Here is a 16,502-nt window from a genome sequence, read left to right on the forward strand (position 1 = left end):
AGTTTTCAGCTATTTTACCACTCAGACACTAGTAGGCAGCAGCAAGTTTCTATGGCTCAGTTATGCACAGTTTGCAAATACTAATTATTTAACTTTAAAATTACATAAAAAATTCACCTAAATTCCAGAATTATTTAATTTACCCATTTTTCTTTTTTGGTCATTGGTTTCCTTTAAATTGTTATTTTTAACCTTACAGTAAATATTCTGCAATATATTGGAAATGCATGTGACACAACTTTTCAACAAATCATGCAATGATTTGCCACATTCACAAATACTATCATTCCAAATAATCCTGTTTTCAACTTTCTCTGTGATGAGACTTATTAATATAGAATGTTGATTTTTTGATAAAATATATAATTTCTCATACATTTCAGATATTAGGATTAAAAATATTTTAAATGCAGAGGTATTAATGAAAAGCACGAATTCTGTTGGCCAAAATAAACCACCTCGATCAATAGCAGCTAAGTACGCAAAATCTTCCCAATATTCAACTATCATTTCTTTGTCAAGAATTAATTTTTTCCTGGAGAGATTACAATTTATATGCTTCAATACAGATCTACAAACATATCCAGAAATGTAAATTAGACACATTGTATCTTTTTCTGTAACATTAACATCGTTGGATTGATGCAAAACATCACCAAATTCCTTATCAATAAGTTGATCATCATTAAAATCTTCAATATCATTACAAGAAAAATGTTGTAAAATAAATGAACCTTTCTCAGAAATTGCATTTTAAGCAAACTAATTAATTTTAGTTTTCTTTCCGACTCTATAATCTGCTGTAAGGATACATTATAATTACAGCTACTCATTTGTTGAAATTGACCAAAACATCCCTCAAGGTCATCTGTCTGAAATTTTCCTGAAGGAATAAAAGGTAATTTAAATTCTTTTAACAAATACTTTGAAAGTTCATTCAATGTTGCTGTTGTATGGAGAAGAGCAACTTGGGCTTCTTTTGACAGTTTCCCCAATTTGTGACTTACAATTTTTTGTTGTTGGGCAAAAATCGTTCCATGATATAAGCCACGAACAAAACTGTGATAAACATTCTAAGCTTTTATCTTCTGTTGTCCTTATAGGCTGCATAAATACATCTTGAAACTGTAAGGCCTCTTGAGAGTGTTTAACAGTCACAATTTTCCACCACTTTAAAATTACATCAACAAAATGTTTAGTTCTTGAGACATCTTTTCCATGCCGAGTTCTATTATTCTGCGATTCAATTTGCAGAGCAGCTAAAGTCTTTTCATCAAAAAGTTTAATAGCAGTACTTACATTCTGTTCCTCTATAGAAGACGGAAATAAAACTTTCCTTGATAAAGTTGGAGCCATTTTAATATTATCGTTTTTTTCTATTTTATACAATTTTTTTAAATGTAGAACACTGGAATTGTAAACAATATTTGAGTTTTCAAATGACGGTATAAAAAATGTTTGGTTTGAATCGTTCTGATTGAACCAGTTGTTTCATATAGATTTTGATAAATGAACTGGCTTTAGTGTAGAATTGGGTGCCCCTTCAATTGGCGACATTTTTTTAAAAATTTTGGCGATGAAACCTCACTTCTGGTTACCACAATAGTTTTAAATTTGTTTTAGCTTCCTGATTTTATTTAAATGAAAATAGATTGATGTGTACATGGACATATTTAAGGCGCAATGCCTAGTTTGTGCAATTCTAGGATGTTTTTTTAAGTAAAAACAGATCGATGTGTACATGGACACAGATCTTATGCAATTCTTCGACTTCTTATTTTGGTTTTGTGTAGCGGCCATCTTGAAATTGTGACTTCCTGGCGCCGATCTTGGCGTCAAGAAAGAATCGCCAATAAACGAGGGGAACCCAATTGTAAGCTTTTACCAATGAACTGTATCAAATAATGTAAATATTAGAAGATCGTGCATGGTAGGGTTTATAAATGAGGATTTTAATGCACCACCACAAAGCATTTTGAACATATTTCTGTTAATTCTATTATTGTCTTATATTAGAGTTATGATTCGATAGCCACAAGACTGTACATGGTCAATTACTTGTTTTGTAAATATTAATAATTGATGTGATGATAAGTTTTTTTGCGGGAAACATTGCTACAATATCTCTGTTTTTTGCTAATATAGCTTATCATAAATGTTTGCAGAGTTGTGGCCTCCATCTGCGAATTATCCGAAAAACCTAAAACACGACCACTTTTATACGAAACTTGTGATTTTATATATATCACATCTAATAATAAATTGACAATTTTTTCAGAATCATTTAAAATTTCACATTTTTTTTTTCAAATACATCCAGTGACTTGTTTGTAATCCAGAATCTGCTTGGCCAATTTTCAGAGATAACTTCCTTAAGTATGACGGATGAGGCAATATAAAATACTTACTGTTACGTATAATATTGTAGCTGTTTGGATTACAATAAAATATATAACAAGACCAGGCAAAGAATTCTGCACTATATGAATGCTGTTTCATTTGCATTAATTGAATCTGTTCATACAAAAACTTAAATTTCTCAGAATGTGGATTATTTTCTGTTTCTGCACATTTCAACAGTAGTTCTGATATTTTATCTAAATTTAAATTGCAGTCATCATGAATATCAGAAGCAGAAAAACCATCCAAATGGCTAATCACTGTCTCAAGTTTAAACCATTTATCACATAGTTTTTCTTCTCCAAATATCCATTTGAACTTTTCAATGGGAATTTCATTTTCATTGAAAAAAACTCTTACATTTAAATCGTCCAATATTTTTAAAGATACAAGCACTTTTGAACAGTTTAAAAATTCTAATTTCGATAGCCAAAAGATCTTACCTTTGGTTATGAATATCCATGAAGAGGGAAGATCTATTTTTCTTGCAAAACCATTACTAATGCCGTTCCATCATCACGAACAGCTTTATCTTCTCGAAAGACAAATTTTTTCTTCAAAATGCTTAATGCATACACTACTGTGTTTGCCCGCTACAAAATCTTTGCGATTAATATTTTTTATCCATTTCTGAGAGAGTACAGGATACGAAGAAAATTTGAAAGTCGTTGAACATGTTCATTACTGCTATCGTAATTTGATCGGCATTTAGGTACACTACACTTTCTTGGCATTCTAAAACACACTTTTTCTTATAAATTCAAATTCACAATATAATATTTTACTTTCCGGTAAAATACAAAATTTTTCAGAAGAAAAAACACATGTAAACAATTATCCCACTAGCACTAAACCTACGGCGAAGCAATGTCAACTTACAAAATTGAAGGACTAAGATTATGACGTCAGATCATGTGATCATCAGATTGGAGCAGGCCTGTAGATATCTAGTTGGCCTTGCTTGAGTAAACCGCTACCTGACACTCGAGAATAAAATAGGATCTGTGTGTGTGTGCTACCTGCAGCAGAATAGAGGGCGCTTCTTCTCGAAACATGGATCTCGGAAATTTTCTAGTTTATAATATGGCAACACCTGTCTACAATGCAGAGCGCCATCTATTATCTTTGTCAGAAATTAAATACTCATAGTAATTGAAGTTTCATAGTTAAATTAATACATATTATTTACATTGCTTTTGTTCCTGTGAAAGGTCCAATCTGTAGTTATTATATGTATAAGAAATTTTTATAATGATTCATATAAGAAAAATTTGACTCCTCGTCTTAAGAAATCTGAGTTAAGATAACTCTCCTTCTTCATATTTCCAAATGCAACACTCTTGACAGTTGCTCAGAATTTTACTAAAAACTTTATGATAATAAATACTCTGGAAGAAGGCAGGTATTTTACCTGCTTCTATTGTTTCTTAAATATAGAGTGCGTAGTTTTACCTCTCATTATTTTGATATGCTGTCATATATTCGATGTTGTAGTGTGTGTATCATGATAATCATCTTGCCGGAACGTTCGTTTTGAAAAATTATTTTGTATTAAATTATGTGGTTGCTTAAGTTCGTAATTGTAAGTTTCTTAGGTTGCCTATGTAATGTTTTTTCAGTCCTATGTTACTTTAAAAGTAGGGACATTTCATTATATATGAATGGAATGTAAGATTTATAAGATTGTATGTCTTATATTCCAAGATTGTATGTCTAATATTAGGAACGGAATTGTTCCGTGACAGTGTCAATGGTATTTAATGTTATAATGCATTAGTATGCTGATTACTAAAATTTGATGTGAACTTAAGCATTTGTTCATGCTTATTACTGAAAGCAATTTTCTTTGTCGTTAATTTAATATCTGTCAGCTACTCTGGTATACCACGGCATTATCTGTTTACATACAGATGGTCAGGATTAATACTGAGGCTTTAAAATTCTAAATGCAATGTATTTTAAATATTATTGCAACTGCAGTATTGTATCGAATTCAGCACTGTATATTTAAATGAAGGAACTTCAGTTTCTTATGCACTGGTAGCTGTAAACAAAATGCTTAGTGATTAAGTATTAACATTATCAGTTTCCTTTAGAATTTTTAGTGTTTAAGCTGTGAATATTATCAAGAAAATATTAAAACTTTTAGCATAGCAGGAGAGCTGACTTGTTTATTAACCGATGTAGTAGAAAAAACTGTTAAGTCTTCGAACTGTTCAATTAAATTTTACTGATTGTTACCTATTTTATTGCCCTTTTATTTCATGACTCGGCATTACCATATAAGGTATTTCTCTCGCCTTCGTGGTGTAGTGGTGGTTCCAGTCCTGGTGTGGATATTGCTCATTTTCTGTGTTTTCTTAAAAATGACCTAATGTCCCTACAGTGGCACCCAAACTAAAAAAGGTGGTGGCTGACAGTTCTTCACCATCAGGATTTGGCAACTGTGTCCTCTAATCCCCAGTTGTCCCATTTCTCCAGCCTTCTTAGCATGCCTTCGTGGTTTAATGGCCAGCACGCTCGGTGTGTATTTGAGAGGTCCAGGCGAGGGAATTGCTCATTTTTCACTTCTGCTTAAAAAAAAACTAATGTCTCTACAGTTGTGCCTGAACTCAGAAAGGTGGTGGATGGTGATTCTCCACCACCAGAATTTGGCGATTGGGTCCTCTAATCCTCAGTCGCCCTTTAAAAGGGGGAGTATATGAGGTATTTCTCCCACCTTCTTAGCATTCCTTCGTGGTGTAATGGTCAGCACAATTGGTGCGTATTCAAGAGGTCCGTGGTTCGAGTCTCGGCAAGGGCATTGCTCATTTTTCATTTCTCCTGCTCTAAACAAATTCCTAATGTCTCAACAACTATTCTAAATATAAAACTTCTTGAAAGCCAGCAAGAGTTTTTCCACAGTTAAACATACACATGTGCAAAAAGGGGGGAAGAAAACAGTCCATTATATCATTAGAAATATATTCCATTTATGTTAATAACTCATAGATCATTTAGGGAACTTTAGTTAAATATCTGTATATTATTCATGATGCATATTTTGCTTTGTAAAACCAGAATTATGCGGGTTTCTTTGATTTCATAAATTGTTTTTTTATTGAGCAAGTAACAACCAAAACTCATGTAGTAATTCTTCTGTAATAATTGTTTATCAAGAATCAGTTTCTACTATGTTCATTAGATCCGGTAACTTTGGTCTCTTATGGTGGTAGTCATTTATAGGAAGTGTAGTAGAAAAAACGGCTAATCTTTGGAATGTGGTAACGGGTAGTTTGGTGACATTTTGTAAGGCGATAAAGGTTACTAACTAGGACTTTAGCAGTGTACATAGATAAAGTCAAGAGTGTGCGTAATGCCATTTTTGCGCAATTCTGGGATGTTTTTTTAAATGAAAATAGGTCGACGTGTACATGGATACCGTGTATGTGCAACGCGGCAAGCAGTTTGCGATTCTGCACTTTCTTCCAATTTCTCACCTAATCTTCATCATGATTAAGCACTTTTGTTCCATAAAAGTTCTAGCATAAGCATAAAGTGGCTAGCAGATTGTTGGGAAAAAAATGTTGAGTTAAAAAAAAAAAAAAAAAAAAAAAAGAAAAGCGCCTTTACTTCGTGAAAACAAAATGCCGTCCAGAAAAAAACTAGCAGAGTTGGTCGCCAAATTTTGGCCAAAAAATCGCCAAGTTACCATAATCTGGAGATTAACCGAAAGAACTGTCCATTACAGTTTTTATGAGATATGAATTCATATTCATGTCTGATTGCAGCACATACATCTCTAATTCTGTTCATTTTCCCATATTTTGAAATGCCTTAAACTTTAGGAAACACTCATAGATTTCAATCTAAAATTAATGAATTATTTATAGATCAGAGTGTTATTGTATTGATTTGTTTATAGATAAAAATGTTAGTTTAAGATTTGATCTATAAGAGTGTTGTGTTGATTAGTTGCTGTTCTGTAGCTGATCCAAAAAGAAGTTTTTGTAAAAGTGTTAATCTCATGGTTGTAATGTGCTTATTTAAAAAAATCTAAATAAGAATTCATTTTGCATTAAAATATATTACTGATTGAAAATCTTTGAAGCCTCATTAGTTATGTGTTTTTATATATGTGTATGTGTGGGTGTGTACATGCAGTGCGACGTTCGAGTTCAGACATTGTCAGGACTTTAGTGATTCCAGATCATACATCATAATTTTAAATCTGGTAAGATCATGTGTAAAAATTATAACATTAAAAGTAGAACATTTTATGAAATAATAAAAAGAATATAATTTTATGAAACAATAAGGGAACTGAAATTTTTCAAAAACAAAATAAAATAAAAGAGCCAAGTCGTAACATTTGTTTTGTTTCAGTAGACTTTTTTTAATATAAGCTCTTTAAGCAGTTTAATTTTATAGAGAAATATCATTTCTTCTTCAGGTGCAAATTTTCAAGTCTTTTAATTGACATGTTGAAGATTCATACTAAGCATTCAATTGAAATCTTTTTATTCTCAATAACCTTTTTGTCACTTTCTTCATAACTAATGGTGATATTATCTGGATTTAAAAATATGCTACAGGTTTTCATCGTATGTTAATTGATGACAGGGGCATTGTCATTGTAAAGGAAGATTTCAGTTATCTCATCTTCATGTGGCAATTCTTGATATTTTCCATTAATAAAAAAATTTCAATTTTTCATTTTTAATTTTAAAAAATCTTCATGTTCAGTGCTGTTATCATCATAATGAAACATGCTAGCTGGGATATAAACAGGCCCTGCTGTAGCATTTTCATCTCTCTAGATGATCAGTGTAGTTGATGCCTAGTATTAATAAAACATATTAATAATTCAAAGCAAAATGCATCATTATTAATTACTACATCTGAGAACAACTTAATTGGCACCCTTAAAAAATCAGTTGCATAGACAGCTGTGTATGTAGCCTGTGTCTGTGTAAGCATTTAAAAAAAAAAAAAAAAAAAAAAAAAACACTGGGGACCTGTTTTTAATTTGTCCTTGCAGTACTCTACACAGTAGATGTAACATCAAAATATTTCAAGAATTCTAGGACAACCTTTCTGCTGCATTACTTTTACAAAGGCTACTTTATGTCTGCATTTCAGTACTTGCCAAATTATGATATTCATTGGCTGAATAATGGATATAATGTTTTGATGAAAAAGCTATTTACTACTGTTATGGATAACAGTAGTAAATGTAATCTTTAATCTTTTACTAAATGTACACAGAAATGTAATCTTTTATGAAAACATAAGTTTGGATAAGATAGTAGTTCTAGCAGACTGAACAAAATAATAAACTGAGAAAAATTGAAAGTTAAGGAAACGTGCAGTTCAGAGTGCTTGCCGAGCTTAAGTTAATCGGAACCTAAATCTCTTTTCTTCTTTCCAGCTTAGTCAACAAAAGAAATCAATATTAGCACATTCCATTCCAAATAAATACTGGTCTTCAGGGTTTACTTATTGTGTAGAGGGCTGGATAGAATAATAGAATGCTGCTACCCCCTCCACAGCATTGTGAAAAGTGAAAATATGATTCACTAGCTGCCAGTTGATTAAAGCCGAAACAAAGTGCAAGATGATTCAGTACTATCACAGGTAATAATGTTTTCAAGCAATAGAAACATGACTAATTGGAATAAAAATAGATTTATAGCATACTTATTTTTGCTTGAATGTCGTATTATCCATTCCTACACTGAGAAAAAGAGAAAAAAATTATTATGGGAGTTCCAGGTAACAGGTAATTCTGGTTATTGGAATTCAGATTTTAGCCTTTTTGCTGTATATATGTATACATACACACACTCAGAGGGTGACTGAAGAGTCGCACATATTTGAATTATATTGCCTTGGATTAAATTATATATTTACAACATATGCTCAAAATGGTAGCTGTATGCAGTAATAAATGCACATGCTTGAGGCAACTTTATGGAGCAGATGCACACTGATGTTCTTAACCCTTTAACTGTCAAGTTATTTTGATGATTTGGGTACACAAATTGTCAAATTTTTTTATTGGAAAAACCAAATGTAGCCGAAATGAACATCTCCCGATATATATTCGGGTATGACAATACAATGCACTCAAAAAAAAAAAAAAAAAAAAAAAGTTACCCCGAGAAATACTCGGGCGTGACATTTTCGAACACCAGTTCTCGGGCATGACAGTTAAAAGGTTAAACACCGGCATAAAGTTTTACCATTATGTCCTTCAGTATAAGCAGATTATTTGTATAGGCATTTTCTTTAAGGTATCTCTCCTCATTCACAGGGGAAATTGTGTTGGTAATAAATTTAGTAAACTTAGGAGCTATCGTAATATGATTGCTGAAAATTGTATGCAAGAACTGCATGTTAAGTCTTAGGAAGTGTAGTAGAAAAAACGGCTAATCTTTGGAATATGGTAACAGGTAGTTTGGCGACATTTTGGTAAGGCGATAAAGGTTACTAGCTAGGACTTTAGCAGTGTACATGGATAAAGTCAAGAGTGTGCGCAATGCCATTTTTGCGCAATTCTGGGATGTTTTTTTAAGTGAAAATAGGTCGATGTGTACATGGATACCGTGTATGTGCAACGCGACAAGCAGTTTGTGATTCTGCACTTTCTTCCAATTTTGCACCTAATCTTCGTCATAATTAAGCACTTTTGTTCCATAAAAGTTCTAGCATAAGCATAATTCGGCTAGCAGATTGTTGGAAAAAAATGTTGAGTAAAACAAAAAACATGCCTTTACTTCATGAAAACAAAATGGCGTCCAAACAAAAACTAGCAGGCTGCTGTAGCAGGGTTGGTCGTCAAATTTTCGCCAAAAAATTGTCAAGTTACCATAATCCAAAGATTAACCGCATGGCTTTATTTGGATGTGTGATAAGTAGCATTTTGCTGGATCCATTACCGACAAATGACTTCAAGAAGTACTCTAAACTGTGTAGTGACATCTTTGTGCATTGTACTATTCATCAGTTTTATATAATCCCACCATTGAGAATAACAACAATAATGACAATAAAAAAATTGTTACTTTTGGGAAAATGACATATCTATCTATTGAAAAACAGAGGTTGTAATAAAGACATCGTATTACTAGTAGAGGACAGATATTGTGTACATTTGTTAATATTCCTACAGTGTCATTTAACAACAGACATTGCAATTATTACTACTGACATTCAGTTCATAATAAGCAAGTTGGTACTAGGTTTTTCAAAACCTGGGGCAAATTCTGCAACTTCTAAATTCTGCCATCTTGCATGCCTGCATCGGGACTGGCCCAATAATAAGATGCTTAGTTGATATGCATATCTTCTCAATTTCTCTGTATATACATATACACACATGTATTTTTAAAGATCATAATGAATATACATAGATGTATTTATAAACATATACAGTCAAAAGTCTTTAATCCGGTCTCGTTGGGACTTCGGCGATTTCGGATTATCGATTTTTCCGGATTATAGGTCATCAGTTTAAATTTGGTAAGATGGCATGCAGAAATTATAAAATTAAAAATATGAAACCGTAATTTATGAAATAAAGAGCAATTATGATCTATCAAAATTTACAAAAAAAAAAAAAAAAAAAAAGCTTTAGATTTGTTTACTTTATTAAACATTTCTTTCAACGCGCACATGCATAAAGCATACATTATGCATAGTCAAAATTAGAAAATTGCAGCCAGAAAACTATCTGATGTGTATCCGTGATATTTATAATAAGGAGGAATTTGATTTAAATAATATCAAAGATGGAGTACATTGAGATGAAATACTACATTTGGTAAGAAATTATAAGGCGAATAAAATAAAAACATCTGCCCTGAAGATAAGGATATAGTGCTGACAGATCAACTTCCAGTTCATTGCGCGCTGCCCCCCCCCCCCCCGCAGAGCAGCCTGAAATTGATAAACAGATTTCGGAATGATTAGAGAATCAAAGGATATGCCTTTATTCATTTTTTGCAGCAATTTCACTTTTTGTTTGATGGACATCAGAACATGCTTTCGCTTTGTAGATCCTTTGGCAGCTCCAGAATCGGAAATTCTTTTTGACGTAATCGAAAGTTCAAGCTTACTTTTATAAAATTGCTCAAAGTCTGCAAAAAATAATAAGACAGATCCAATTAGAAGATTAAGGAACAACGCAATCTGCAACATTAACTGAAATAGATAATTAGATAATTTTAGCTTAGCATATACCGTCCGTTATACATTAAACGCGCATGCGTAAAGGTATTATGCACATGCGTTAACGCGTTATGCGTTGACACATGCGCAGAAAGTTTGTAGCTTTGAGGTCCGGATTAGGGACATCTGGATTAAAGACTTTGTATATATACATATGTGTAAGGCAAACAGCCCTTGTGTGTTTTGCAATATTTAAATAATCCACGCTATAAATATAGATTTATGTACATATTTGATCTTTCTCTCTCTATATATATATGTATATGTATATACAGTCAAAAGTCGTTAATTCGGACACCCATAATCCGGACCTCGAAGCTAAAAACTTTCTGGGCATGCGCCGCGTTGACACATGCGCATAGGCGTTTACGCGTGCGCATAAGACCTTTACGACTGCGCATATGCGTGTGCGCAAGTGCAGAATACATTTTCGCGTGCGTGTTTAATGTATAACGGACGGTATGAGCTAAAATTATCAAATTATCTATTTCAGTTAATGTTGATGATTGCGTTGTTCCTTAATCTTCGAACTGGATCCGGCTTATTACTTTTTTCAGACTGTAAAAGCAATTTTATAAAAGTAAACTTGAACTTTCGATTATGTCAAATAGAATTACTGATGCTGGAGCTCCCAAAGGATCTACAAAACGAAAGTACGTTTCGATGTCCATCAAACAAAAAGTGGAATTGCTGCAAAAAATGGATAAAGACATGAAGAAGGTGACAGAGAGGTTAGTGAAAACGAAAAAATTTCGATTGACAAGTTAGTCGGTATTTTTGGCACAGCAATTACGGGACTTGAATAGCAGAACTTTGTAACTGAACAAGAAATTATGTCTGTTTATAGAATTAAAGAGAAAGTATTATCACATAAAACGAAGCAACTTAAAACAACTTACATTGAAAGAAATGTTTAATAAAGTAAACAAATAAATATTAAGCTTTTTTTTTTTTTGTAAATTTTGATACCCTTTAGATCATAATTGTTCTTTATTTCATAAATTGCGGTTTCATATTTTTAATTTGAAATTTCTGCATGCCATCTTACGAGATTTAAACTGATGATCTATAATCCGGAATCGCCGAAGTCCCGATGAGTCCGGATTAACGACTTTTGACTGTAATAAAATAATTTTAACGATATAACCAATTCATAAGAAGAACGGTTCTATTCTTGGGCAGTCTGACACTCCTTTTGTTCTTGATAAAACATTTTATTACATACACAGCTAAATTGGCACAAAGAACATTCTTTTTCTTGAATAAATGAGGAAATGAAGAGCAGCAGGCTTGTGAGCCAGAGAAACTAAGAGGAAACTGCAGTTAACGATAGCACTGAAGTAGCTTGTATAATGTTAACAGTACAGAGCCAAGCAAGAGCAACTGTATAGATTAGAATAAGAATAGGTTAGAAATTATGATTCTGTTTTATTTCCATTTGATGATTACGATTTTGGTTTGTAAATTTAAATATTTTTACTGGCTGAAATTTTTTACCTTTAATCTTCCAGCACGCACGCTTGGCAATTTTACATGAGCACGCGCGCGTCGTATTTTTTACGACATCCATTATTTTACCGAAAAACGACAGAAATGAGTGAATATTGATAATAAATGTGTTAAGAAATAAAATATTAATCTTATTATTGCAATATACAAATGATATCACATTCAAATATGCGCACCAGTGGCCGAGCAGTAAAGACGCTGAACACTGGTAATTTGGTCCGAGGTTCGAATCCCGCGAACGGGCTGGCTGCATGGGTGTTTTGGTGGTTTTCCCCATGTTTAACTTGTATACGAGACAGTTTCCCTTAGAAAGTTCTCCACGAAGGCATACCTCCTTTTAGGCAGGTAGCCCTCGTGTGCTTTGCCATTATTAAATAATCCAATCCACATTCAAATATAAGTAAATTATTTTTAAGTTCTTATGTTAGTGAGATGAAAATGCAATGATGTATTTCATTATAGAAAATTTTAAATTTATTATTTAATAATTATATTTTAAAATTGAAGCTAATTTTAATATTCATCAAAGATAAGTATAGACAATAAAAAAGGAAAACACCTTGGTAGGAAGAAAAGTAAGTTTAGCATTACTTACTTCTGCGAGGAAATTTACTTCTTACTGGTTACAAAAATGCACTTTAAACTTAACTTTAATGTTTTTATTTATTTCTAAAAAATAAAAATAAAATGAAATAAAGAATGGAAATCGCTATTGTTCTCCCATCCAAAGGTTTCTTTGTCTTCCTTTTCTTCAACAGATAATTCTAAAAGAATCCGAGCAAAATCAGCTGGTTGCGCATATTTTTTTTCCACGATAAAGGATATAAAATTTACCGAGCCAAATGTATTCAAATTAAAATAATACACGGCAATTAATAACACAAAATTACAAAATATTTTAGAAAAAAAATATTTTCCGAATTTTAAAACACGACCATGCGCGTGTCGTAAATTTTATGAAAAAGCTGCCAAGTAGCAGAAAAGCCCAGTTAAAAAAAAAATAAATAAACTCAAATGACTTCCTGTTGGCACATTCCATGATGTGGGAAGTGTAGAAGAGGAATAGAAATGACCTTCAGACATCTCAGCTTCGATATGTGAAAAATATGCTTTAAAAACTGAATTTGTCATAAATTTTGCACATACGCGCATGCTGGGAGGTGAAGTACATGCATCATGAGCGTAATATAAGTCATATGAAGAAGTTTAATTTAAGATTTATTATGAGCACGTTAACTGTTTTTAGGATCAAAAAGTAAAGTAACCAAAATAACAGAGGTCTAAGGGGCTACTGCAAATTAAAGTTATAATTTTGTTTTGCTTATTTTTATCTTGTGCTTATTGTACATGCACATATATGTGAGTGTTCTATTAATAGGCCATTGCTAAAAATTTGCAGACTAAGTCATTGTACCAATTTATTTATTATTTTTTTATTGTAGTGTTCACATGTGTGCTTATTGCCGTTACATATAAAATGATTTATTAGTTTTCTTTTAAATGTTTTAGCAGATAGGAATATAAGAAGAATATGCATAAAGTTGTATTTCAAAGCAGCACAAAATCCTGTCATCTTCGAGCCTGTTTTAGTCACATTTCATTTCCATTTCGGGAAAAGAAAAACAGTAAAGTGAATAGAATTCTTGTGAAATTAGGAAAGTTTGATGGTATGAAGTTATTAAATATTTATTATATATCTACCAAAAAATTCTATCTTTAGTGAAGGTTTTAATTTAATTGGCTGTCTAATTTTCTTTTTTTTTTATTACGTATTGCACACAATATAAAGAAAGCTGCCGAAGATTTTTCTAGTTCTTGAAATTCTGTATTGATGTACAATACGATGTACACTGCGCAAAAAAAAAAGGGGGAAGCATTTCTATATCTCCCATTGGCCCAGTAGAATGAAATTCAATTCATGTTTTTTATGTGTCGAAAGTGCGACTTAGGATATGTATTAGATTTATATATAACATTTTTCTAGTATTGGTATTCTGACACAAAGTTGGACTTTTTCTGAAAGGACATGTTAATTTTTTTCCGTATTTCAATTCTACGACTCAAATTATGCCAAACTGCCAAGTTTTGTAAAAATCACACGAGTAGTTTAAATTTTTTTTTTTTTTTTTTCCTAATGGCAGATTGTGAACAGTTACAGTGTAACCCAGTTCATTAATCTACACAAGGCCAGATGTGTTGGTCTCTTTATTATGGAGGCACCTAATAGGTGGGCCACCATTGCCTCCTATGAAGGGATGATCAGTTACAACCATGCCTTCTCTGGAATTCGAACCCAGGCCCTTTGATATCGCAGTCAGGCTTCCCTAACCACTATACCGTCTTAGCTCTCAAAATTTTAGCTCCTCAGTTTTAATTATTCAATTTGGTATTTATTTATTAATCTCTCTTTTTTATTAAACTTATTTGATTCTTTCCTTAACATTTTGAAATTTAGGTTCTTTCCAAATAAAATTTGATTTTTTATGATTTATTTTAAAAATTTTTATTCTTAAATAATTTTAATAATTTTTTTGAAAAACATTTTGAATTGTAATCTATAACATTTTTAGCATCATCTTAAAATAGATGTATTCCTAAGCATACCTGCAAAAAATTAGAGTTTTTCTATTCAAAATTTCCGAAGATATACATGAATTTATATATTGGCACATTTTGAAATTTGGCATATTTGTTGAAAGTGATAAAACATCAAATGTGGTGTAGGCATTTTGTTAAAATTATTTGAAAGTAGGATTGATGTGACTTTTACCCTCGTGCACAATGTGAAAAGGGAAAGGAAAATAGGTTGCCATATATTAAGAAGTTCGCAAAGTGAAGTATTCTTGGCGCAACCTGAAAAAAAAAAAAAAAAATATGCCAAGATAAATTTTTGAATTTCTCCATGAATTTCTCTCCAAATTGTACAAAATGTAATATTTAGGCATAATTTAAATCGTAGAATCAAAATATGGAAAAAAATTGCCATGTCCTCTCAACAAAAGTCTGATTTTATGTCAAAATACCTACATTAGAACAAGGCTATATATATCCTAAGTCGAGCTTTTGAGAAATGAAAAACACAGTTTGAATTTCGTAAATTGGCCCAGTAGAATAGGAGATGTAGGACTGTCCCCCCCTTTTTTTTTGCACAGTGTATATAGATCCAGACTAGGACTTCAGTGATTCTGGATTTGGGGTTTTTTTTGGATATCATATCATCAATTTAAATCTAGTAATGATGTAGGAATTGCAAAATAAAAAAATTTGAAATAAGGAAACACTTCTTTCTCTTTAATTTCCTAAGTAATTTTTGTTTTCAGTTACAAAGTTGCATTGTTCAAGTCCTGTAATTGCCATGTTGAAAATTCCCACTTAATTGTCAGTCAAAAGTGTTTCATTCTCTGTAACGCCTATAAATCCATTCATTATTGGTAACAATATTTTCTGGATTTAGAACCATTCTACAGATTTAATTGATGATTGGGGCATTTTCATCACAACACAAAATTTCTATTATATTATCTTCATTTATTGCCACTTCTAAACTTTTTTTGTAAATTCCATTTATTGGAAAATTTTGTTTTTTGATTTCGGTATTTGAAAAACCTTCTATTTCGTAACTATCATCATAAAGCTTAACTATCATGTTGTCTAGACTATTTTCGATATATCATGAGATTGACGATTAAAGACATGATGTTCCATTTAATTTGGCTTGGTGAAGTTATATGGTGAAGTTACCCTGGTGAAGTTATATGTATTAGTAGAACTAAGGGAGGTCAAATACAAATGAATGTTGCCCAAATATTGGGTAACATCCATTTGTATTTGACCTCCCTCAGTTCTACTAATTATTTGTCACTTTTGACAAATAATTAGTAACTGTATTATGTTAGTATAATATAGGTATTTATTATGCCTATTTCCCACACATGCTTATCCGAGTTCTAAATAAATAAATTTCCACCTATACTTAAGGGTTATTCAAGGCTGGCACTAGACATTTTGGGTCTCGATGCAGGTTCAATAAATTCTAAATTCTGCTGCCAACAACCTCCTAAAATTCTAAAAGTTTCGCCATACCGTAATTTTGTTGCTTCTCTAAATTCTAAAAAAAAATTACCTTCCCTAAATTCTGCTTGGTGTACAGCTGTTGTACCAGCCCTGGGCTTATCTGAATAACAAATCAGTTATTTTCAATTCAAACAGCACTAAATGTAATCTTTTTTTGGGAGGGGGCAAGTATCATTTTCAAAATCTATTCTGTGCATATCAAAAGAAATTTCTGTTAAATTTCTTCTTGTCAACATATAAAACACTTCACAGTGCAATTAATTAAAGTCTGTAATCATCCATTGCAAAGTATCATCACAAAGGTCAGT

General features: G+C 32.0%; 1 protein-coding gene across 13 annotated transcripts in view; it reads left to right on the forward strand.

Moving 5' to 3' along the window:
* Positions 1–3,510: 3,510 nt before the first annotated feature.
* Positions 3,511–16,502, forward strand: part of ZnT49B (solute carrier family 30 member 9) — a 110,849-nt gene continuing 97,857 nt past the window's right edge. For 2 of the 13 annotated variants that reach the window (XM_085807935.1, XM_085807936.1), the window contains exons 1-3: positions 3,512–3,838; positions 7,811–8,016; positions 13,633–13,787. In XM_085807935.1, the coding sequence (XP_085664061.1) occupies positions 13,652–13,787 (136 nt within the window). In that variant the 5' untranslated portion in view covers positions 3,512–3,838; positions 7,811–8,016; positions 13,633–13,651. Of the gene's footprint in view, positions 3,839–7,810; positions 8,017–13,629; positions 13,788–16,502 lie in introns of those variants that run through there. The other 11 variants (XM_085807938.1, XM_085807928.1, XM_085807937.1 and 8 more) reach the window with 11 other exon arrangements.

Source organism: Stegodyphus dumicola, chromosome X1 (genome assembly GCF_044657685.1).
Source record: "Stegodyphus dumicola isolate Sdum_Otavi_A_Nest chromosome X1, ASM4465768v1".
In the NCBI taxonomy this organism is placed as follows: Eukaryota; Metazoa; Arthropoda; class Arachnida; order Araneae; family Eresidae; genus Stegodyphus; species Stegodyphus dumicola.